This window comes from Sparassis crispa, assembly GCF_003851025.1.
Source record: "Sparassis crispa DNA, contig_000006F, whole genome shotgun sequence".
In the NCBI taxonomy this organism is placed as follows: Eukaryota; Fungi; Basidiomycota; class Agaricomycetes; order Polyporales; family Sparassidaceae; genus Sparassis; species Sparassis crispa.
In genome coordinates, this window is record NW_020939753.1 from 230,437 (window position 1) to 251,727 (window position 21,291).

The 21,291-nt window shown below is 53.6% G+C and overlaps 9 protein-coding genes and 1 non-coding gene across 10 annotated transcripts; 5 read left to right on the forward strand and 5 right to left on the reverse strand.

Moving 5' to 3' along the window:
- Positions 1–147: 147 nt before the first annotated feature.
- Positions 148–959, reverse strand: SCP_0700800 (Peroxiredoxin DOT5; the record flags this gene model as incomplete). The annotated part of the gene is made up of 5 exons (XM_027760012.1): positions 148–334; positions 399–520; positions 571–668; positions 721–771; positions 833–959. The coding sequence occupies 5 exons, from the start codon at positions 957–959 to the stop codon at positions 148–150; spliced, it is 585 nt and encodes a 194-aa protein (XP_027615813.1).
- Positions 960–1,218: 259 nt separating this feature from the next.
- On the forward strand, positions 1,219–5,006 carry SCP_0700810 (Pre-mRNA-splicing factor ATP-dependent RNA helicase-like protein; the record flags this gene model as incomplete). The annotated part of the gene is made up of 11 exons (XM_027760013.1): positions 1,219–1,263; positions 1,318–1,366; positions 1,433–2,590; positions 2,644–3,089; positions 3,154–3,256; positions 3,307–3,440; positions 3,491–3,781; positions 3,832–4,551; positions 4,606–4,757; positions 4,810–4,847; positions 4,903–5,006. The coding sequence occupies 11 exons, from the start codon at positions 1,219–1,221 to the stop codon at positions 5,004–5,006; spliced, it is 3,240 nt and encodes a 1,079-aa protein (XP_027615814.1).
- Positions 5,007–5,715: 709 nt separating this feature from the next.
- On the reverse strand, positions 5,716–8,707 carry SCP_0700820 (predicted protein; the record flags this gene model as incomplete). The annotated part of the gene is made up of 9 exons (XM_027760014.1): positions 5,716–5,763; positions 5,822–5,982; positions 6,061–6,442; positions 6,502–6,660; positions 6,715–6,788; positions 6,840–7,119; positions 7,181–7,686; positions 7,738–7,779; positions 7,855–8,707. 9 exons carry the CDS (start codon positions 8,705–8,707, stop codon positions 5,716–5,718), a joined length of 2,505 nt encoding a protein of 834 aa, XP_027615815.1.
- A 318-nt stretch (positions 8,708–9,025) lies between these two features.
- SCP_0700830 (hypothetical protein) lies at positions 9,026–10,316 on the forward strand (the record flags this gene model as incomplete). The annotated part of the gene is made up of 5 exons (XM_027760015.1): positions 9,026–9,310; positions 9,376–9,748; positions 9,805–9,911; positions 9,971–10,006; positions 10,059–10,316. 5 exons carry the CDS (start codon positions 9,026–9,028, stop codon positions 10,314–10,316), a joined length of 1,059 nt encoding a protein of 352 aa, XP_027615816.1.
- A 2,439-nt stretch (positions 10,317–12,755) lies between these two features.
- Positions 12,756–14,512, forward strand: SCP_0700840 (hypothetical protein; the record flags this gene model as incomplete). Its single annotated transcript, XM_027760016.1, has 4 exons — positions 12,756–12,759; positions 12,809–12,985; positions 13,045–14,238; positions 14,292–14,512. The coding sequence occupies 4 exons, from the start codon at positions 12,756–12,758 to the stop codon at positions 14,510–14,512; spliced, it is 1,596 nt and encodes a 531-aa protein (XP_027615817.1).
- Positions 14,513–16,099: 1,587 nt separating this feature from the next.
- Positions 16,100–16,988, forward strand: SCP_0700850 (V-type proton ATPase subunit c'; the record flags this gene model as incomplete). Its single annotated transcript, XM_027760017.1, has 7 exons — positions 16,100–16,156; positions 16,220–16,232; positions 16,300–16,382; positions 16,444–16,519; positions 16,626–16,738; positions 16,790–16,875; positions 16,931–16,988. The coding sequence occupies 7 exons, from the start codon at positions 16,100–16,102 to the stop codon at positions 16,986–16,988; spliced, it is 486 nt and encodes a 161-aa protein (XP_027615818.1).
- A 126-nt stretch (positions 16,989–17,114) lies between these two features.
- Positions 17,115–17,836, reverse strand: SCP_0700860 (hypothetical protein; the record flags this gene model as incomplete). Its single annotated transcript, XM_027760018.1, has 4 exons — positions 17,115–17,340; positions 17,396–17,497; positions 17,555–17,699; positions 17,752–17,836. The coding sequence occupies 4 exons, from the start codon at positions 17,834–17,836 to the stop codon at positions 17,115–17,117; spliced, it is 558 nt and encodes a 185-aa protein (XP_027615819.1).
- Positions 17,837–17,949: 113 nt separating this feature from the next.
- Positions 17,950–18,033, reverse strand: SCP_t0700870. Its single transcript is given in 2 exon segments — positions 17,950–17,984; positions 17,998–18,033. It is a non-coding gene; the product is annotated as a tRNA-Gly (tRNA).
- Positions 18,034–18,212: 179 nt separating this feature from the next.
- Positions 18,213–19,537, forward strand: SCP_0700880 (predicted protein; the record flags this gene model as incomplete). Its single annotated transcript, XM_027760019.1, has 3 exons — positions 18,213–18,650; positions 18,704–18,986; positions 19,101–19,537. The coding sequence occupies 3 exons, from the start codon at positions 18,213–18,215 to the stop codon at positions 19,535–19,537; spliced, it is 1,158 nt and encodes a 385-aa protein (XP_027615820.1).
- A 268-nt stretch (positions 19,538–19,805) lies between these two features.
- On the reverse strand, positions 19,806–21,147 carry SCP_0700890 (alpha/beta-hydrolase; the record flags this gene model as incomplete). The annotated part of the gene is made up of 9 exons (XM_027760020.1): positions 19,806–19,916; positions 19,968–20,064; positions 20,127–20,246; positions 20,299–20,392; positions 20,452–20,461; positions 20,526–20,751; positions 20,817–20,888; positions 20,940–20,959; positions 21,013–21,147. The coding sequence occupies 9 exons, from the start codon at positions 21,145–21,147 to the stop codon at positions 19,806–19,808; spliced, it is 885 nt and encodes a 294-aa protein (XP_027615821.1).
- Positions 21,148–21,291: the final 144 nt, after the last annotated feature.

Sequence of the window (21,291 nt, forward strand, 5' to 3'; positions counted from 1 at the left end):
TATCGTGCTCAAACTTGAAATGCAAACAATTATGCAGATGTATTAAGTAACTCCAAAGCGAAGTGAAATGTTTCAGATAGGAAGAGAAAACATTATGATCCGAGGACGAAGCAACCGTGAACAATCCATGGATAGAGAAGCTGACACTTATTCCCTCTCTTCAGCAGCCGGAACGGTATCGGTAGTAGGCGCATCGGTAGTAGGAGCGTCAGCGGATGTCTCGCTAGCGGGAGCAGGTTCAGCGGCTCGCTTCTCTTCCGTGTTGATCTTATCAAGCCACTTTGTCACAAACTTCGAGTGCGAACCGTAGTTCAATGTGGAATCCAAGGAATCACTGAAAAGGGATATGCACGAATATCAGATTATCGAGTAGACTCTGACATGCATGCACGACATACCGAACCACACCCTTGGAGTCAATGAAGAATGTGACACGCGCCGAGTCGGCGAGGCCTAGGAGACCTTTGCCAACATGGTACGCCTTGCGCGCCTCGCCGCTTGTGTCGCTGAGAACCGGATACTAGATACACAACTGAGTGGAGTTCAAATATGATTTCGTTGTCACCATACCGTCAGTTTCTGCTTCTCGACAAACACCTTCTGTTTCTCAACGGAATCAGGGCTAATGCCGATGACCGACAGACCAGAGCTCTTGTACACATCCTTTTCTGATGACACGCATTGGCCGCGAGTCTATACGGAAGCTGACGAAGTGCGCACCTGCGATATTGTCTCGGAACTGACAAGCTTCCTTCGTACAGCCCCACGACCCTGAGGATTATACGACCGTGTGTTAGGGACATCCACATGGTGGTGGTCCAGAGACATATACCTGACTTGGGGTAGAAGAACAAAGCCACGGGTACACCATTTGCGCCCGGTGTCAGGGTGAACGTCTCGCCATTGGCGTCAGGGAGAGAGATTGAAGGAGCGGGCTTGCCGACGAGTGGGTGGGGCATGGCGGTTATTACTGAGTGCGACAAACGACTGTGCGAAGAAGAAGAGGAACTGGTGTAGCGTTGGGCAACCGCATATTTATGCTCATTCTAAGCGAATCTTATGTAGCGAAGCCCGTGTGTGGTCCTCGCGAATAAGGTGCGGAGTCTGCTCATGGACTGGACCAATACGTTTTCCGGAGGTCATCTTGACGTATTATGTAATCGCATTTCCTGCTTCATTCAGACCATCATCTAGGACCAGAAACTCTTTGCCCATGCCATGTCTTCCGACCTCGAGCGGTACATAAGCGACAACGCACTCCGGGTGAGTCTTACATGTGTCAACCTTCTAGCACACCGCTAATATCAGAACATCCAGTTCTTTGGGCTTTCCAATCGGAGTATCGTTGACTATGTGGTAGCGTCAGGTGTGCCCGTACATTTCATGCTTCGTACCGCTCTATGGCTAACCAATTCGTATGAACATTTGACAGCTTCTTCTTCAAAATCTCCGGAAAGTCTGTTCTCCGCACTCAACGCTTCCGGTTTGCCAGACACACCAGACGCGCATGGCTTTGCCCAGGAAGTGTATGCACGCGCGCCTCGGAAGACAAAGCACAAGAAGCACGCCGACCACTCGCGGCGGCAGGCGGAAGAGGAGGCGAAGTTGCTTCGCTCGCAAAAGTTTGGGCTCATCCTCGAAGACGACGTGGGGCAGAGTAGTGCGGTCGAGCTGAAGAAGGGCGAGCGGAGTAGTGGGAAGGGGAAGCACGAGCGGCATACACGCAAGCGTGAGAGCGATGCGCGAGATTGGGAGAGTGATGAAGAGGAGATGGCGCGGAAGAGGCTTCGGACGGACGACAGTGAGGACAGAAGGCGGGAAGAGGAGGAGGACATGAACGTCGAGCTACCCGAGGACGAGGAGAAGCGCAAGGAGCGGCAGAGACTGGAGGACCTGCGGGAGCGGGACGCGTTTGCAGAGCGCGTAAAGGGGCGGGACCGGGAGAAGACGAAGCGCGTCGTAGAGGACAGGTCGTCTAAGGCCACTGGCGCTGCGGCGGAAGCGGCGCAGCGACGACAACTGGCGGACGACTCATATGCCCGGGAACGCGCTATGCCTAACTTGCGAGAACACTCCCGCCAGGAGTACCTCACGAAGCGTGAGATCCAGCGGATAGAGCTCTTGCGCAGGGAGATTGCTGACGATGAGGCGTTGTTCCGGGGGATGAAGATGACGAAACGGGAGCGACGGGACCTTGAACGGAAGAAGGAGCTACTTAGACTGGTTGAGGAACGCTTGAAGATTGACGACAAGTGGGAGGGCTACCAGCTTCCTGAAGACTACCTCACCGAGCAAGGGAAGATCGACAAGAAGAAGAAGGAGAGCGTCCTGTATCAGCGGTACGAGGATGCGAAGCCCAAGGATGACCAGTTCACCACGGATGTTGACCAGTGGGAGGCCGCGCAAACGAGACACAGTACGTTCAAAGTGGGCGCGATGGACAAGTCAGAGATTGTGGAAGATTATGAGTACGTCTTCGACGAGAGCCAGACCATCAAATTCGTCATGGAGAGTACCATGGGTGGTGAGGGCAATCTGAGTGCTGCCGACAAGCTGTTGCAGCAGCAGATTGAAGAAGCCGAGACGCGAGGTAAGTCGCCGTAGTCTGAGTGGTATCATACCGGTACTAACACGCCATCGTAGCCAAGACTATTGACGAGACGAGGAAGTCACTCCCGATCTATCACTATCGTGAACAGCTCTTGGAGGCCATCAAGGAACACCAAGTACTCATCGTTGTCGCTGAGACCGGTTCAGGGAAGACAACACAGCTACCACAATATCTGCACGAAGCAGGGTACACAGCAGGCGGACAGAAGGTTGGATGCACCCAGCCTCGGCGCGTCGCTGCGATGTCCGTCGCTTCCCGTGTTGCGGACGAAATGGGTACGAAGGTGGGGTACGAGGTCGGATACTCGATCCGTTTCGAGGACTGCACAAGCGACAAGACTGTGCTCAAGTACATGACAGATGGCATGCTCCTTCGCGAGTTCCTGACAGAGCCTGACTTGGCAGGCTACGCCTGCCTCATTATCGACGAGGCACATGAGAGAACGTTGAGTACCGATATTCTGTTCGCCCTTGTGAAGGTGCGTCGCGCCATCGTCTCACTACTCATGCATCGCAGGGGTCATTGATCGCTTTGGCTTCAAGGATATTGCACGCTTCCGCCCGGAGTTGAGATTGCTTATTTCCAGCGCTACGATGGATGCGGAAAAGTTCAGCGAGTACTTCGACAACGCTCCTGTCTTCTATGGTAAGTACCTTGTTTATATACATTCTTTGCAGTCTGGTGATTGTCCACAGTCCCTGGTAGACGGTATCCAGTCGATATTCACTACACTCCACAACCCGAAGCAAATTACTTGCATGCTGCGATTACCACGGTTTTCCAGATTCATACCACACAGCCGAAAGGCGATATTCTTGTATTCTTTACCGTAAGCACTCTTCGATTCATCAGTCTATCCTCACTCATGGTTTGACACAGGGCCAAGACGAGATTGAAGCTGCCCAGGAAAACTTGCAAGAGACTGCACGTACACTGGGGAACAAGATCGCGGAACTCATCATCTGCCCGATCTACGCGAATTTGCCGAGCGACATGCAAGCGAAGATTTTTGAGCCAACGCCGGAAGGCGCTCGCAAGGTTGTGCTTGCGACGAACATCGCTGAGACGTCCATCACCATCGATGGTGTTGTCTTCGTGATCGACCCGGGCTTCGTGAAGCAAAATTCGTACAATCCGCGTACGGGGATGTCCTCGCTGGTTGTTGTACCTGTGAGTGCGACGACTTTCCATTTGAACCGTTGCTCACAATTTTCATGTAGTGTTCTCGAGCGTCCGCGAATCAACGAGCAGGTCGCGCAGGCCGTGTCGGCCCAGGCAAGGCCTTCCGCCTGTACACGAAGTGGGCGTTCGCCAATGAGCTCGAGGAGAACACGGTGCCCGAAATCCAGCGCACGAATCTCGGGATGGTGGTCTTACTCCTGAAGTCGCTCGGGATCAACGACCTGATCGGGTTCGAATTCATGGACCCACCACCCGGCGAGACGCTTATGCGTGCGCTGGAATTGCTCTATGCGCTCGGCGCGCTGAATGATCGGGGCGAACTCACCAAGCTCGGGCGGCGGATGGCAGAGTTCCCCGTGGACCCGATGTTGTCCAAGGCGATCATCGCGAGCGAGAACTACAACTGCACAGACGAGGTGCTCACGATTATCTCGATGCTGCAGGAGTCGTCTTCTATCTTCTACCGGCCGAAGGACAAGAAGCTCCATGCGGACCAGGCACGCCAGAACTTTGTGCGCGGGGGAGGAGACCACTTCACCCTGCTGAACGTGTGGGAGCAGTGGGCCGAGACGAACTACTCGCAGCAGTTTTGTTACGAGCAGTTCCTGCAGTTCAAGAGCTTGAGCCGCGCGCGTGATATTCGGGACCAACTAGCGGGTCTTTGTGAACGCGTAGAGATTGTGGTGCAGAGCAATCCGAACACGAACGATATCACGCCAGTGCAGAAGGCGATCACTGCAGGATACTTCTACAATACGGTGCGTATGCTGCACAACTTTGCGGTGAATTATTACCTGAATGGTGGCGTGCAGGCACAATTGCAGAAGAGCGGTGACTCGTACCGGACGCTCAAGACGAACCAGACGGTTTACATCCATCCATCCTCGAGTTTGTTCCAGCACACACCGCCTGTGAAGACTGTCCTGTACTACGAGCTGGTCATGACATCGAAGTCGTATCTGCGGTATGTGAACTTTTTCTTTAAGTACACCACTGGATCTCACCGGTCCTTCCAGGCAAGTGATGGAGATCAAGCCATCATGGTTGCTCGAGGGTGAGTACATCGCTTTGGATTGGATAGTTGAGCAATACTTACGGAGTATGAACAGTCGCACCACATTACTTCAAGGAAGCGGACCTGGAGCAGTTGGCGACCGGGGAGAAGAAGATGCCGAAGACGGTTGGTAGTGTTGGGGAGAAAGCGAGGATGTAAGAGTATGGAGTGTGGCTTCCATTGCTGAGTACTGTATCGGTTTTTTCTGTGGTCGATGAAGAGAGTGCTACTGTTTACTTCGCTAGTTGTCGCGACTACACTGCTAACACGATTTGCTGCATAGCCTCGCACTAATGCCTAATTCGGCGTGCTGCCCGGTCAATCAACGGGAGGCTCAAAAATCGAACCGAAAGCAATACATATATTGTGATCTTTGCATGACAGACAACGCCATGATCGTCGGCATACGGCCAGTTCTACATACGATGACTGAATGCTGGGCAAGGGATTTTGGGAAATGCGAGGAGCCTGCGAGGTACATACACGGTTCATGCATACGTAGCGAGAAAGCGACGACGACAGGACAGGAAATATGCGTTGCGAATGACTAGGGTACTACAAGTCCAAACTTACTCCTACTCGAAACACTGGATGCTGCGATGAGAAAACGAAATTGATCGACACGACGGCCGAAGCGAAACAGCACGGTGGACAGCATAACAACAGGACAGCGAAGAGCGAAGGACCAGACTGTCTGAGAAGAGACGAGATAGTGCAGGACGCACGACGAAGGCAGCAGCACTTAACGGACCGTGCGGGCTACGCCCGCGCGGTGGAAAGACCACGACCGAGTGCGCAACGCACTGCCGGACGCGCCCCATGCGAGCAACACGGGCGGCGGGCGAGCCGTAGGAAATAACCATGCTTGCTACGGCCCACCCTGTTGATTCACGGACTGCAGCTCCCTGATGAGACGCTGTGAAGCGGGCACGTGGGTCAGCGATGAGTGATACGCAGAAAGAATCAGGACGCACGTCGGCATCACGCAGAAGCGCTTCGTCGTCCATCTTGCGGTCTTGCTTGCCGAGCAACATGCCGTACTGGAGCAACTGCTTCATGAAGTGTGGGTTGATGATCGTCTCATCTTCCTTGAGCGCAGGCGGAGTTGGCAGGGGCGGGGGCGTAGGCGGGTGCTCTAAAGAACATGAAGGAGTACGAGACAAAACAAGAGGTCAGCGTCTGAACGTCAACAAAATATAACGCATCAACTTACGCGTCCGCATCACCAGCCAGTCTTGGTCGAGTAGCTCGGGGATGGTGGCGCGCTGTTTGGGATTCCGGACGAGACAGCTGCGCATTGTCTCGATAACATTATCGGGCACGCGCACGCTCAGGTGATCGAGGCGGCGGGGACTTGCATCGCGCCCGGGCACGCTCGGCGTCGCGTACTCGGGGAATTGAATGGGTCGACTCTCGTCTGGAATCGCCTTCATCTTCTGGTACACCGAGAGGTGCTGGAAGGGCGGATGCCCGTACACCATCTGGTACAGGATGCAGCCCAGAGACCATACATCGCTGGGCCGCCCGACCTTCAACCGCCGCATCCCGTCTGGGAGCTCAATCGCCTCAGGCGACATGTAGTTCACCGTGCCGATCTATGTGAACGTACTTAGTAAGTAATGTCATGAGAACTTCGACGGGACAGCATGCGCACCTGGTGGTCCCGCTGGATGTTGGTTGTATCGTTCGCGATCGCGTTGGCGATGCCGAAGTCGATCAGCTTGAGCTGCCCCCGGACGAGTACGAAGTTCGCGGGCTTGAGATCCGAATGCACGATCTTCTCTTCGTGTATGACATGCACGGCTTGCAACATCTAGAAAGAGACACTTGAGTGTCGCACTCCGCGGGAAGTCTACCATGGACTCACCTGTTTCCAGTAATACGATATCCAGACGAGATCTAACCGCTCTTTCTGTTGTTCCTGCAACAGCCTCGCCAAATCTATACACCATGAGCCACGCACCACCAATATAATATAATAGAGCAACGAACCGATCTCGCCGCACTCCATAACCAGCAATAAATGGCCCTTGGAGCCGCCAGGCCCGGGACGCAGCTCGCTGTCCATGAGCCGAATGATCCTACTGTTGCCTTCGAGGCGCTTCAAAAGCGCGATCTCGTTCATGTATCCACTCATCGTTTCCGCGTCCGTCTTGTCGAGCGCGACGCGCTTGATCGCGTAGATCTCGTTCGTCCCGTTCATCACCCGATAAACGCGCGACGATCCGCCCTTGCCGATCAGGTCGAGCCGTGCATACGCCTTTTTGTTCACCTGAAAGAGGGGCAATGAGCATTGAGCATGGTACAAGAGGAAGAGGTCGAGCGGTACGCACCACCATGTTGCGGGACCGCACGTCGGGGGCAGGTGTCACAACCTGGGCCGTCGGCGGGTGCGCGTGCGATTTCGCTTGCGGCTTTGCTGTGACGGACGTAGTTGACAGAGGGCTAGCTGCAGGTGCAGGTGCCGGTGCGGGGGCGGGAACAGACATTGCAGGGAGGCTGCGCGCGCGTGCAACTGCGTCGCCGTACGCCTCTTCGTGCTCACGCTCTCGCTCGCGTTCACGTCCGTCGCCCGCGGCCCACGTACGCCCGACTACCGCGATAGGGCCTGGTGTAATGGCCTCGCTCGTCGTAGGCGGCTCAGGCGCAGTGGGACTGCGGCGGTGGCGCACAGGAGGATACGCCCCGCGGATGGGTGGGGAAGTACGCGGGACGAGATGCTCGACGGCAGTGGGCGAGGGCAGCGGGTTCGCCAGAGAGCGAAGGGTGTCCGAGTCTCTGCGCTGGTGCCGGGACTGGCTAGATACATGCGTTGGGGAAGGGGACTGGCGGACCCGTCCTGCAGAGAAATCTATAAGTCGAGTGTTGGTAGATGCGGGCAGACACTTACGTTCCACTTCGGCGGCCTCTTCTGCTTCTCGCATAGCATAACCTGGAACATGGTCAGTATCGCCTGGAGAGACACAATGGCTTCGCGCCGTGGTCGATCACCGGATGATAAACGCACCTTCTATGAGAGCAATCTCCCGCTCCTTGCGCATCTTCTCCTCGATCGTGACCCGTCGCGCGCCCATACTCGTGCCTGGTCTCTGGTACGAATACGGTGGTTGCTCGTCGTGATATCCAGCGCCAGACGCGTCGCTGAGACTGGCAGAGCGGCGGGGTCTGTTGCTCACGCGCGATGGCCCATCGAGGGGATCATCCGCTTCCTCGACTGAACGCTCCTCGACGATCTTCTCGATACCGCTCTTCTTCGGGAGGGTGCGCAAGGGGCGGACGGCAAAGGGGGCGGCGGTCGCTGCTGCTGAGGCACGGGTGCGGAGGTTCTCCTTTTCGTCTCCGGGCTGGGTCTGGGAGCGCAAAAGTGGATCGGATTGCTGGAACTCGTCGACCTTGACGCGGCGGGCGCCGCCGAGCTTGCGAGCTGCGCCGGTGGAGAGAGGGGCGAAGCTGGCGCGGGCGGAAGACGATGCCGGGGTCAGCACAGGGCCGGAAGCGACACGCTGAAAAGACCGCGGTGCAGGGGTAGGCTCGACAGACGGCATGCTCTCCGATCGCGACAACGGGGACGGTCGCGGAGGGGCGACCGGCGACGGGGGCTTGAGCACGACCGGGGAGCGGTCGAGCGGGGTGGGTGGTGACGATTCGCGCTTGGAGAAGCGAACATATTCGCCCTGGGAGTTCTCTTCGTATACGAAGGAGAGTTCGAAGAGGGCGGAGTCATCTGAACCGGAGGGGGACGTGCGACGAGAATCGTTCGAGGGCTGCGACGGGGTGAGCGGTGGAGAAGCGAGCGAGGACAATGGGAGAGACGATGCCGGGGAGAGCGAAGACGACGACGGGGAGAGCGAGGCCAGCATGGACGACAATAGATGATGATGTGCTCTGAACGTTTTAGTCTTGGTCGATGTTCGACTTACCACGAGGCGACGCCATCACGTGCACGCAGTCACGTCACACAAGCGTCTGTTAGCGCTATAGTATGGGACGCGACGCGTCTATGTTCCCTTGTTTGGTCACCGCTATTTCCAACCCACACGCGATGTATTCGCGCCAACCATCACGGGATCTATAATCCTTGGAACACTGTTCATACAGGTATAATTTCAACTAGTAAAAATGCGTTCTCTTCGGAGCTGAAGAAATTGACCAAGTTTGACCGTTTCCGAGTCACAGACATGCCGTTCACTGACGTCGTAAACACTCGTGATACCACAACTAACAGCGCCCACGCTGCTCCTACATGCGCTACCAAACGCGCATTCACCGGACATGAAGACATCGACGCAGCCTGTGGTGTGACCAAGAAACCACGAATCGAAGACGCTGCGTCTTCAGATGCGACAGGAGAATCTGCTGCAAGCACGTCCCCACCAAACCCCTACACCATCCTCTCGGCCCCTTGCCCAACATACATACAACTGCGGTTCCAGCTTGCTCGCTTCCGAGGCGTCTACCGTGTCGTGCGTCTCCCGTTCACCTTCACCTCTACCGCTTCGTGCTCTTTATCTTCGGGTGGTCCGGGCAGCACGCGCATCGCTCTGAGATATGCACGAACGTCGTGATGTACTCCCCCAGCAACGGGCGCAAGGGCGAAATCAAGAAGTACGGCGTAGCCCCGCCGCCAGAGCCAGACAGGGACGAGGACCTCGAAGAGTGGTTTGCGTGGATGCAGAAGTGGCACCATCCGAATAACAACCCGGTCATGGAGGTCGTCCCCTGCGGCATGCGCAACAGGAGGCCGCTGACGTACGGTTTTGAAGAGCCCATATCCTACGAGATCAAGCAAAACCATGAAGTGACCGTTGGCGACGTGTGGAGTCTGGAGAGAGACCACAATGCGAGCGGAGGAGAGTGTGCCAATGACGAGATCGCAGTCAAGCTCCTGTACGACCTTGGCTGTGAGTGAAGAGTGTCTGCGGAAGATATCATAACTGACGGACATCCGCTGCTGCAGCGAGCTGGGAAGTCCATATTTCAGTGGAGCCTAACCACGAGGGATCATTCGGTTTTACGTACGATCCGCCAAAGAATGTCCCAATTATAGTGACAGCGAAAGGCGCCGTGAGTTTCCAGCATTCGGAAATATTTATCCATGCCATTGACGCATCACTCGACTCAAGCCTCCTATTGAAGACACGCACGGTGACGTTCCTGGGGTAAGCACCGTCTGTTTCCCTCGTATTATTCAGTTCGACGTCTTTCTAATAGGAGCTGGACGCAAAGAAGAAGAAAGTGTCTAAGCTACTTTTCGCGCCGAATAGCTTTGCGAAGTATCTCGCTGGAGAAATAGGCACTTCTTCTCGCAAGATGGAATTAGCTGTCTACAACGTCGCAGAAGAGGCCAAAAGGCAGCGTGCGGCCGCAAAGGAGAGGGAGGAGCGGCGCAAGCAGCTGGAGAAGGAAAGGGAGGAGAGGTGCACTAGAGGGGAGGAAAGCGACGAGGACGACGAAGAAGACTACGAGTGAACAAAGGCCGCTGACCTGTCATGAAGCTTGAAGCTTTGAACGGTGAACTTTTCCCTTGGAATCTGACCAAATATTGCATCTTTCTGAGGTTCGCCATGACGTCAATGAGTCAACACCATCACCCATCACGAGTGGGTTCTTCCGATCTCGAGTCTCGTTTGTCCTTGCAGTTGCTTCTCCGAACAATATTTTCAGGGAAGATGCGATGCACAGCTAAAAGGCGGCCAAGCCTCATGTCTCTACTATCTGACACATATTTCTAGGCTGCTTCCCGTTGATCTGACTCAATCCTAACCGGGCCCATTGAAACGGTTTATGCGATGCGAAGACCAACCAGCCTAGAGCTTGCAGCCCTAATTCAGTGGTCACTGAGCTGAGTCTGGCTCTCAACCCCGCGGGACTTGCGCGCAATCCGAATTAAGACCTGCTTCAAACCTAGTTTTGCGTATTGGCACGGAAACCGAGGGGATGTGCGGGGTTAACGAACAAGGCATATTGTACGCCGCGTTTGACATTGACTTCATCAGATGATCCAACCAAATTGCACAAAGGTGAGCCTGAGGATGAAGTATCGTACTTGCAAAGCCTGCGCAACGAATCATGCCACGACAAATTCTTTGGACCATGACTATCTACATCTCACTTCACTGTCTCAGCTTAACACGATTTTGGCGAACTCGAGAGGGAAGTTATCTGTGAGGTTTTAGGTGTGAATGACTCGCATAGACCTACTGAACTCTGTTCTTGGGACTCAGCAGGTTATCAACTTTATGCGACATGGTCCGTTTGCCTTGGCACTTAGCGTGACTTATATTGACACTGCTTGTAGAGGTGCACCATCTCAGGCAATTGATCCCACCTTTGAAGCACCCTCGAGGCAGTATGCCAATGTAAATTTCCTCACATGCCACGATGTTGATCTTGCGCATGATATCGCGAACATGTACAGCGTCCGCGCAACGTACGTCTCTCTCACCTGGCTCTGAATTTTATGATGAGAATTGTGTCCATGTATAGGCCAACCTTCATCTTCTTGAAGCTAAGTACGAAGGTCGATCAAGTGCGAGGCGCAAATGCGGCGTAAGTCAATTGTGGACGTTCCCGAACGTGAAGGTGAGTGGGAGCCGTGCGATACCGGACACTTCAAGCGCTCCAGGGTTTAGTATTCGAGAGAGGCTCAGTGGTACATCCACTACACGCTCAACAGATCAAGGCCGCAAGAAATAAACCATTTCAATGCAATAAATACGATGCGGAGTGCAGCCAATATTCCATATACAGAAATCGTCGCTGTCCAAACCGATCCCTCCGAGCAGCGTGTGCCCCTCGTCAGATCAAGAAGTACAGCGTCAAACCCCCGCCTGAGCCAGACAGGAACAGGGCCTCGTAGGATGATGGAAGTGGCGGGACAGATGACGCCGCATAGAAATAATAATGCGGTCATACAGGTTGTCCCCTGCACCAGGTGTGGCAGCAGGAGGGCACTTATGTGTATCAGTTTGACGACGGCACGTCCCGCGAGATCAAGGACGATGATGAAGTGACCCGGGGATGTGTGGAGTCTAAAGACAGGTCACAACGTCAGCAAACGGGAATGTGAGTATGACACCATCGCAATCAAGTCGGGATACGATCTTGGCGGTGAGTAGAGAACCATCTGTAGAAGAGTTCGTCACTCACGGATTACAGCCGCTGCAGCGAGCTGGGAAGTCCATATTTATGTGGAGCCTGACCACGACGGTCGCTTCGGGTTCACTTACGATCGGCAAGAGAACACAAGAAAGAACCTTCCAATTATCACCACAGTGAAAGGCATTGTGAGTATCAATTTCACCTTCAAAGCTTCACGCCTGAGGGAACGTCCCTGTATGACATTTCGGGTTTATGGCTTAGGCCACCCGTTGAAGATGCAGACTGTTTCTTCCGTGGTGTAATAACATTTTTTTCCATCGCGGAATTCAGTTAGACATTTTTCGGACAGAGCTGGACGCAGAGGACAAGGAAGTGTCTAAGCTACTCTTTGCGCTGGACGGCAAGTTCGCAACTTGAAAGTATACCTCACTGGATAAATACACAATTGGGCTCGCGAGACCAAACTCCCTGTCTGGAATGTTGCGGAAGGGGTTAAAAAGCGTCGGGTGGCCACAAAGTACCCGGAGGAAAAAGCAGTACAAGCGGCAAGTGGGGGAGGGAGACTCAAGGGGCGCCTCTGGTGAGGCGAGTAGTCATGACGTCAGGGAATCGGTCAAATCAGGTTAGGGTTCCTCTGTAGAACATTTATTTGCATTCAAATTGCAAGGAAGACGAGGGTTTCAATCTGCAACTGAAGGTTCTCTGAAATATTTAAAGGGCAGACTTGCAAGTCTCTACCCCCGTCTCTCTATATCCATCTTCTTCGCTACTGAGCAGATCCGAAGTTCGAAGAATATTCACTAGGACATGGGTAAGAGACACCAAGCCTTTCTGATCGCCCGTGTACGACCTCACGGAAGTCCTCCACATTCGCCGCCCAAGTACCGCTGCATCGCGGCCTATCACCACCAGTGGTGCTACGGCCGCCTTCCCCTGCGCGCTACACACCGATCTTACCGTTGGAGAGGATGCATATTCCAGCGACGTCACGTTCCAGAACAGTCTGCTATCTGCCAGCATGGGCAGCTGGGACGGCGGTGGGTGTTCTGTTCCCCTTGTAGAGGCTCTAGACTAATAGGAACCTGAACATGGACAGATAATAATGACGGGATCTCTGTCATCGATGTGACGGACCCGGAGAATCCTGCGTATTGCTTCGTGACGACCGACACACCTCTCTCTGCAGAGCAATATGTACGGCACTATTATCCAGTACCAACTGAAGAATCTAGAGATCCTGAGAGGAGCAGACTGACTGGAAAGACTGTCTTGGAGACTATAGGCCTACTTGACGGCGAAAAGTTGGTTACGCTGGACATGCTGGCTGAAGTATGGCCTGATGAGTATCAAAGCGAGGCGGTAGAACGTCCTGCTGGCGACATCGCCGCCTCCACGAGCGCCGCTACAGAGCCGGCAGAGGAGGCACCGATCCCGTCGCTCGCCACGTTGGCCTTCGCTCAGGCTTTTGACCATGCTCTCGGGAAGGGCGACACGAGCGAGATTGAAAACCTACTTTGGCTGCCAGGGAAGCTGGCTGACACGAAGTCCATACTGCGCACCAAGTCTCCGTTCCCAGACAATGCTGTCCAGTTGCTGGTCAAGGTGCTCACCGAGATGAAGGAGACGACTTCTGTTGATCTCACCGACTTTGCTCTTTCCTCGGAGCAGGCAGTCCGCATCGCCTCCCAGCTACCGGGGCACGAGTCACTCAACCTTTCGTTCAATGCACAGATTACGGCTGACACAGTGCGCGAGATTCTCACCGCAGCCCCCGGGCTGAAACGTCTCGTCCTTATGGGCTGCACGTCCGTCACTTCTAAAGAGCTGTATGACCTCCTACGTAAGGAGCCGCAGCTGTTCTACAGATTGGAAGCACTGATGCACCCCTCGCTCCTGTGCACTGCGGAACCGCCTCCATACCCCATCGCATTTACGCTCATGACGAGCTACGAGAGCATAATGCCGTCTATCCGTGGGTGCTCCCTCGCGCTCTTTACGCTCATGGGTGTGGTGGGTGCACTAGCCGACGTGCTCCGTAGCTTCAGGAGTGCGCGACGCATTGTTTTTGATATGAACAGCGGGACACCATTCCAGGCCGCCGCCACCGCACGCCCCCGCGAACCAGGTATGCCGTGGGGCACACGGAGCCTCGTCACAGTGCCTGCACTCTCTGTTGATGTGCTCCGTGCGGTGGAGCCTGGTTGGGCATTCCTCTTCCAGATGAGTATGTTCCATGAGAAGAACAATTGGTGCTTCCTGCGCCTCACGCCGACGGAACGCAACCAGGAAGGTCTGTAAATGACCCTATTATCCTGTGTTGCTACTGAGCGGGCAGGTTCCCAGAAGCAGTGCAAGAACAACCCTGGCCTCCCAGGGAGTGGGAGATCCATGACGTCCGCGGTTTCCTGCGCATCGCGACGGCGGAGGGGCGGCCTGCGCCGTCCGAGGAGGCCGTGCAGGAGCTGGAGGAGCTTTTGCGCCACACGCCCAAGTTCGGGTCTCAGTTGTGCCTTATGGACCATCAGGACTTGAATGTGTTCATGCAGAGCATCCACATGTTTTGAGACAGATTGTACGGATGTAATTGTTTCTGTCTAGGCTGAGTGTAGGTAAGAATCATACTGGACTTATTACGACCAAATCTGAGATGATTTTGAATGACGTAGTGTGAACTGTGAGCAAACGAATCGGTGAGTGAAGAGCTCTCGTCGAGCTCGTTTTGAGCACTCGCTTGAAGGATGAAGTTCTTGCATGGTCGAAGGCTGGGATGGGTTCTTCTGGATCTGATAGGTATGCTTAGAGCCGCTACTTCTCTCGCACATGTACAAACAATATTTGGAAGATCAACTGATGTGAAAGGCCTGCGTACGAAATCCTCCGCACAAACCGTGACCCCTCATCCCTCTGAAATGACGGAGTAAGAAGTATCTTCCTTCGTGCCTCATAACTGAAAGTTATTCATCTCGCCAGGCATTCATCCCTTTCTTGAGAAGTGACCAAGTAGTTGTGCATTGGCTGAGGTATGGACCGAAGTGCGGCACGTCAAAGCACATTGCAATAATAAAGACCGTTGGACGTTCCCGAAAACCCTTGAATCGTTTAAATATGTGTCTACGTGTCTATGCGGAGAAGTTCGAGTGAAAGCAAATTGCCACCCGAGTCCGTGAGCAAAATAGCAGGTTGTGCAAACAGCAAACTAGTTCACGACAGCGCGAGCCACTTTTCAAGCAGCGCCGCAAAGTTGGGTGTGCCGACGCCAGTGACGGGGTACCAGCCGGGCTGCGAGCTGAATCCAGCGGCGCTGCAGCTGGGGTTGGTCCCATTCGTGATGTCGTGGAAAGCCGCCATGAACGCAAAGATCGTAAGGTGGCGTGATGGGTAGAACGTACGACGGGTTGATGAACCCGGTGGGGCTCTTGCCGGCAGCGAAGCGGGCGTCGTTCACACTTGTGAGGATGGCGCCAATCACGGGCGACGAGCCAGTGGTACCGATTATTACTGAGTGCTCGCCCTTTGACCTCTGGCGCTTTGATACTGTACTTCTGGCGTCAGATCACCACAGGGCGAGATTCGCTTCTGCTATATCTGGTTCATACATTAATATTGATGCGTCAGGGTGTTTCGCTGGTAGACAACTCGTCCCGGCATGGACGTGCTGTGACCAAGCCGTCATTGACATCATGATGTCCCAGAAAAGCTATTGAGCGCAAGTACTTGCTTACCGCCGGGTTTCATGGATGAATTCGTGAATTTCCGCAGACTCTGGCGTGCGAACCGTAACTTCGATGAGCCAAAAATATCTGCTCTGTCGTTGACAGAGGGATTGTGGTACCGCTGCGGATTCGTTGCCCTAGAGTGATCACAGTGGGAGTCAGTGAGAGCCTTTCAAAGGCCTCAATCAATTGTGAAATAATTCTGGGGGTCCTGGTATACGGCTCTACTTTTACCATGGTTTCTCAGTATCAGTGCGGTTCCGACTCCGGTATCGGATAGAGATTTGTCGAAGTACTAAGTAGCGTTGATCATGAAGCAGCGTCAAGAGCAGCGTCCACTGCAAATCAGCAGAGCAAAACCCCGCATAGCACGTGATACGGTACCCACGACTCCACGACTCAGTTCAGAGTACTACACAAACTGCAAGCCCACACAACATGTCGCTCTGCCCACCATACGCGCCCTTCTTCGGATTTGGAGGAGTCGCCTCAGCCGTAAGTTCCCAGCGGCGTTACAAGGGCGTGAGGACGGCTTAAATTCTCCTCGTGGCCTCGCAGATGATCCTCAGCAGTGCGTATGAGTGAGCCTAGCGCCATTACTCACTGAACTGACTTGTTGGTGGTGACTTGCACCATAGCTGTCGGCGCGGCGTTTGGTACGTCGAAAGCGGGCATTGGGATCGCGGGTCTGGGGACGTTCAAGCCCGAGCTGATCATGAAGGTACGATATGATGCTCCGTTCGCGCATCAGGGTGATTTTTATACACGCGTACTTCTGCCAGTCCCTTATTCCTGTCGTCATGTCCGGTATCATTGCCGTGTACGGGCTCGTGGTCGCTGTGCTCATAGCGGGCGGACGTACGTTGTCTCGATTCTGTGGTCGTGAACGTCTCTAATGACTTTTCATTCGCCATTCTTCTTGGTTTTATCCCTTGAAATCGATCTCTCGATGACCGCCCCTCAGTGCAAGCAACGGACTACTCGCTGTACGCGGGCTTTGTCCACCTGGGCGCGGGTTTAGCGTGCGGATTCACAGGTCTCGCAGCGGGGTATGCGATCGGTTACGTAGGTGACTCGGTATGTCCTAGTGTCGTATGTTTCTTCAGCGGTACGCTGAAAAATCTCTAGTGTGTACGCGCATACGTGTACGAGTCAAAAGTATTCGTGACGATGGTGCTCATCCTGATCTTCGGAGAAGTGTTAGGGTTGTACGGGTGTGTTGAATTATCTTGCATGCCGGACTTGTTTAATACTAACGGTTCCGTGCAGCCTCATTGTAGCTCTGATCATGAACTCACGGGCAACGGAGGCACCACACTGTATATGATCAGGACTGTAATTTACATATCATCTCATTCTGCAATCGACGACGATTCCCGATAAATCATACAGCGAGTTCCTACCAGTAGGTAATTTGAGAGTCCAAGAAATATTGTTTCCACTCCGGGAACGATCAGTAGTACCGTCTCCTGCTGCGGCTGGGACTCCGGCTTCTGCTTTTTCTCTGAGCACTCGCGCTCCTTTCCCGCCTACGCCTGGATGATGCTGAGTCTGAGTTGGAGCCTGAGTGCGAGGAGGTAGATGAACTAGAAGTGGAGTCGGAATCAGAGTCAGAATCTCTGTCTGACTCTGACTCTGAGTTCGAGTCTGAGTCCGAGTTGGACTCGGAATCCGACGAACTGCAGCAAGAAGGCATTAGCAAAGGTAGACATGTAGAACTAAAGGAATGCGCACTGCTTCCTCTTCTTCTTCGATGAGGACACGTCGCCCTTGTGCTCCGTCTCCTGAGCTCGTGCCTTCTCTTTTGCCTCTAGGATGCGGTTCGCTGTACCAGTCCTGCTGAACGTTTAGTCCAACATGATGATAAGTTTGATGTAACCGAAAGAAACTCACTTGCTCTTGAACTCCTCCGGGACCTCAACAGACGGCTTCCCATCCACCTTCAACTTTGCGAGCACACGCGGATTTTCCAGCTGCTGTGTACGGGACGGGCGTGAAATGTAAGGGCGTGTGGATTTGCATTCGAAGGTGAAATGACCTGAACAAAACGTCAAGCTATGTAGGTCTAAGATGTACCGTTCAAAACTGACCTGTGCCGAGGCACTTCTGGCAAACAGTGGAGGCGTCTGCTCTAGGCTGGTTAGCTGTTCGAGGATGCGGTGCGAATTTCGACATGGGTGAAAATACGATGCGACGCTCGAGTCCGAGTCGAAGTGAAAATGACCAAGTACTGTGCACACAAAGGATAATTGCCCTCAAGAGGCCAAAAACTCAACGTTGGTCCCGAATGCATTAAGGGGGAATTGAACCCCCGGCGGGTCGAACTTAACCACCAATGGCAACGACCCAGGTTACCACTACCCCATTAATGCCATACGAATTCGGCTCTTTTCATATTCATAGTGGTCTAAGGCCCATCGAAGTCCATGAGGTTCAAATACTTACTGAGCCTGAATCATTGAATGCACTCTATATTTACGTGTGTCGTCAAGTGTCCAACATGGGTGGAAATGCTCTCAAAACCCTACTTCCTACAGCCTCCTTTCCTCGAATGTCACCAAATGTATACAGATCGCTGAAAGCTCAGCTTCTCTCGCGCATACAACCATTGTATGAGCTTGTGGCAGTCCCCCGCGAGGCGCCTGAAAAGGTGGATTATGGAGACATTGATCTAGTGGTAGCGTATCCGCGCGCTGGACTGACACACCAGATGGTGACCGAGGCATTGCGTGCGACGTGCAGCGTTCCTCCAGATGGAGGCCGGGTCACCAACTTTGCGCTCGCGGCAATCGCATTTCAGCTGGGAGATAAAGACGTGTCAGCAAAGAACGGCGCAGCGCAGGTATTTTATCAGGTTGACATCAACGTTATGGCGGACAAAGCAGAGTGGGAGGACCAGATGTTCACAAGCTCTTACGGAGATGTTGGCCTGATATTGGGCCAGATGACCCGCACGATCGGGCTGTCGTTTGGAGTGCACGGATTGAAGGTATGTACATCGCGAGTGTTGTCTCCCAGTGGCGGCTAACTGGGCATATTCAGTTTGCGGATCCTTTGCCCACGAGGCCGCCGATAGCATTTCACATATGTAACACACTCTCACCGATACTTGCGTACTTCGGTCTCTCCATGGATCGATGGGCTATAGGATTTTCCAGCCAGCTAGAGATCTTTGACTGGCTGGCGACGTCCACCCTCTTTGACCCATGCGCTATCGTAAACCATCACGAGAAACTCTCCACCGTGGATAATAGCAAGGAAAGAGGGCGCAAAGCTCGAGCGATGTTTCAGAATTTCGTGCTGTATGCTCGAGAGCGTGCAGAGAGTGAGTCGACCCCCACATCCGAGTCTGATCACCTGCATGAGCAGGAGCTCACCCAAGCTGCGGTGCTGCGACACTTTGGCCGATACGCCGCATATGCTGCCATTCTACATGCAGACAAGATCCGTCGCCAAGTGGACGAGGTCTTCAGCGGAAGCCTTGTCCAGGAGTGGACAGGCGTACGCAGCGTCCCGGTGAGGTGGGTGATGGATGGCGTACGAGAGCGGTTGACAGCTAGATATACCAAGCAGCATCTGGATGATAATAGGGGCCAAGATGATATTGGAAATCTTGACCTCAACCGGGAGCTGCAGGACGAGCGCGAGAGAAAAATGGCTTGCATTGCGTCCTGGGAGCTTGTACTCTCAACCATGTCACTTGATGACGTGCGTGCGGAGGTTGTCGAGGTTAAGGATGAGATGGAGGTCGCTGGAAAGCTGATCTACGACTGGAGAGCGGCCAAGGCAGAGAAAGCCGAGAAGAGGAGAGCGGTAGAGCAAAGCATGAAGGACCTGAACTCAGACATGACCGCGTTGTCAGTGAAGGATGACTAGAGCTCCATTGACAGACATTGCACTGTCAGAGAAGGTTATATTTTTGGACTGGTCGGGCTGGTTGTTGTTTTTACCAATTCCGCATCTTACTGAACCGATGCCGCAGTATTGCATAAAAGTGTTTGCATTGTGTATGACATACCGTTGAGAAGATAGAACGGTGCATGGAATGCTGATCAGAGCACTGGATGTATCTATTAAAAAATCATCGTCAGCCGGTGAATTGGTGAGCACGTAATGATCACTTATTACATAGACACCATGACATCTACAATTTGGAACTCCCTCTACACCCTATATCCCACAAACCCGTCTTGACTTCTCGGTGTTCCACCTTCTGCCACCATTGCAGTATAATGGACACTACCTCTTCTGAAAGCTGCGCAGTGTAGTGTGAGCTCAATTATGAGAGCAACGTCGCCGCACATACTCCGGTGAAGTTGTGGTCGGCACGCTCTACGAGATGCAGAGTGTGTGTGCCCGGAGTTCGACCGCCGTACGCTTGTGCGTAGATAATCGCATCATATCTGACCGGGAAAGCAGAAAGAACATTAGACATGGATTCATTGATGGGGAGATTCACACATACACGGGGACAACTCCATCCCTAATTCCGTGAATTGTGAGCACGTCTATTGACGATGGAAAGCGAGTCCAAGCCACAGATGTATCCGTATTGGCAAAATCGTCAAGATCCGGACGAGTAACCCTGATGGACGACAGCTCAGTATATAGAAGCGAAAGCTATGAGCGATTCGTACCGGCCCACGAACGGCTTGCGGGCGACGGTAGCTTTCATCTCAAAGTAGCCCCGTGTCTTCAGAGATTGCTTGTTCTCTTGATCCAGGAGGTGATCTCTTTCGGGTAGTGAACTCAGTGCAATTTCATTACCACTAGATCGGGGGACTGCACACCGTAAATTATCTACAAATAGAAAAGTTGATGGGTGAGTGACGGAGAAGTTGTGTAACGCGACGGTAACACCCACCTTCATCCTGTATCGCCCCGACACATTGATGAAGCCTCTAACGTGCTTACTCTCCTCGGCTTTGCACAGCCATAGCAGCCCTGCGACACTGCCGCGAGAGTGTCCCACGACAAGGTCGACTATATAGCCATATTCCTTAGTCAAATAATCGACGACTACCTGGATATCGACGCAGTCATTGAGTACACTGCCAAATCTCCATGTTCCTGGAGTCTCATGGTTGGCACTGCGTTTGGCCGACCCCTTGATGGTGAGATGCGACGCAGTCAATTGAGTGTACGACTGCCGCACCGGAAATCAAAGCGGAAATTGTCCATGGGCAATCGGAGTGCGAGAGGTTTGAGGAACAGGTAGTCTTTGTGTCTGCGTGATTTTAGCACCAACTGTCACTCCCAATTACCGGGCACTACTGACCCTAAGGAACCATGCAGAAGCTAGAACATACATGCCTCAGTCGTCAGAGTCGTCAAAGTAGTAAGTTACTCGCCAATGCGATCCTTCGACCTTGGGTGGACTGGTGCGGGGAGAGTTGCTCGAGCACGCCTACAATGGCACAGTTCGGCTCGTGAGGATGGTGAATAGAAAGCTTGGTCGACTTTCTGCCATTAGGAGCCTCGTCCATGTTGTGGTATCCCAACGTTATGTTGGCTGGGCCGTCCAAGTCCCCGTAGACGTTAACCTGGGTGTGGGAGGTCAATTTGTTTGGCGAACTAGTACTACTATACTTATATCACGATACCTCTGTGATTGTCGGGCCAGTAACGCC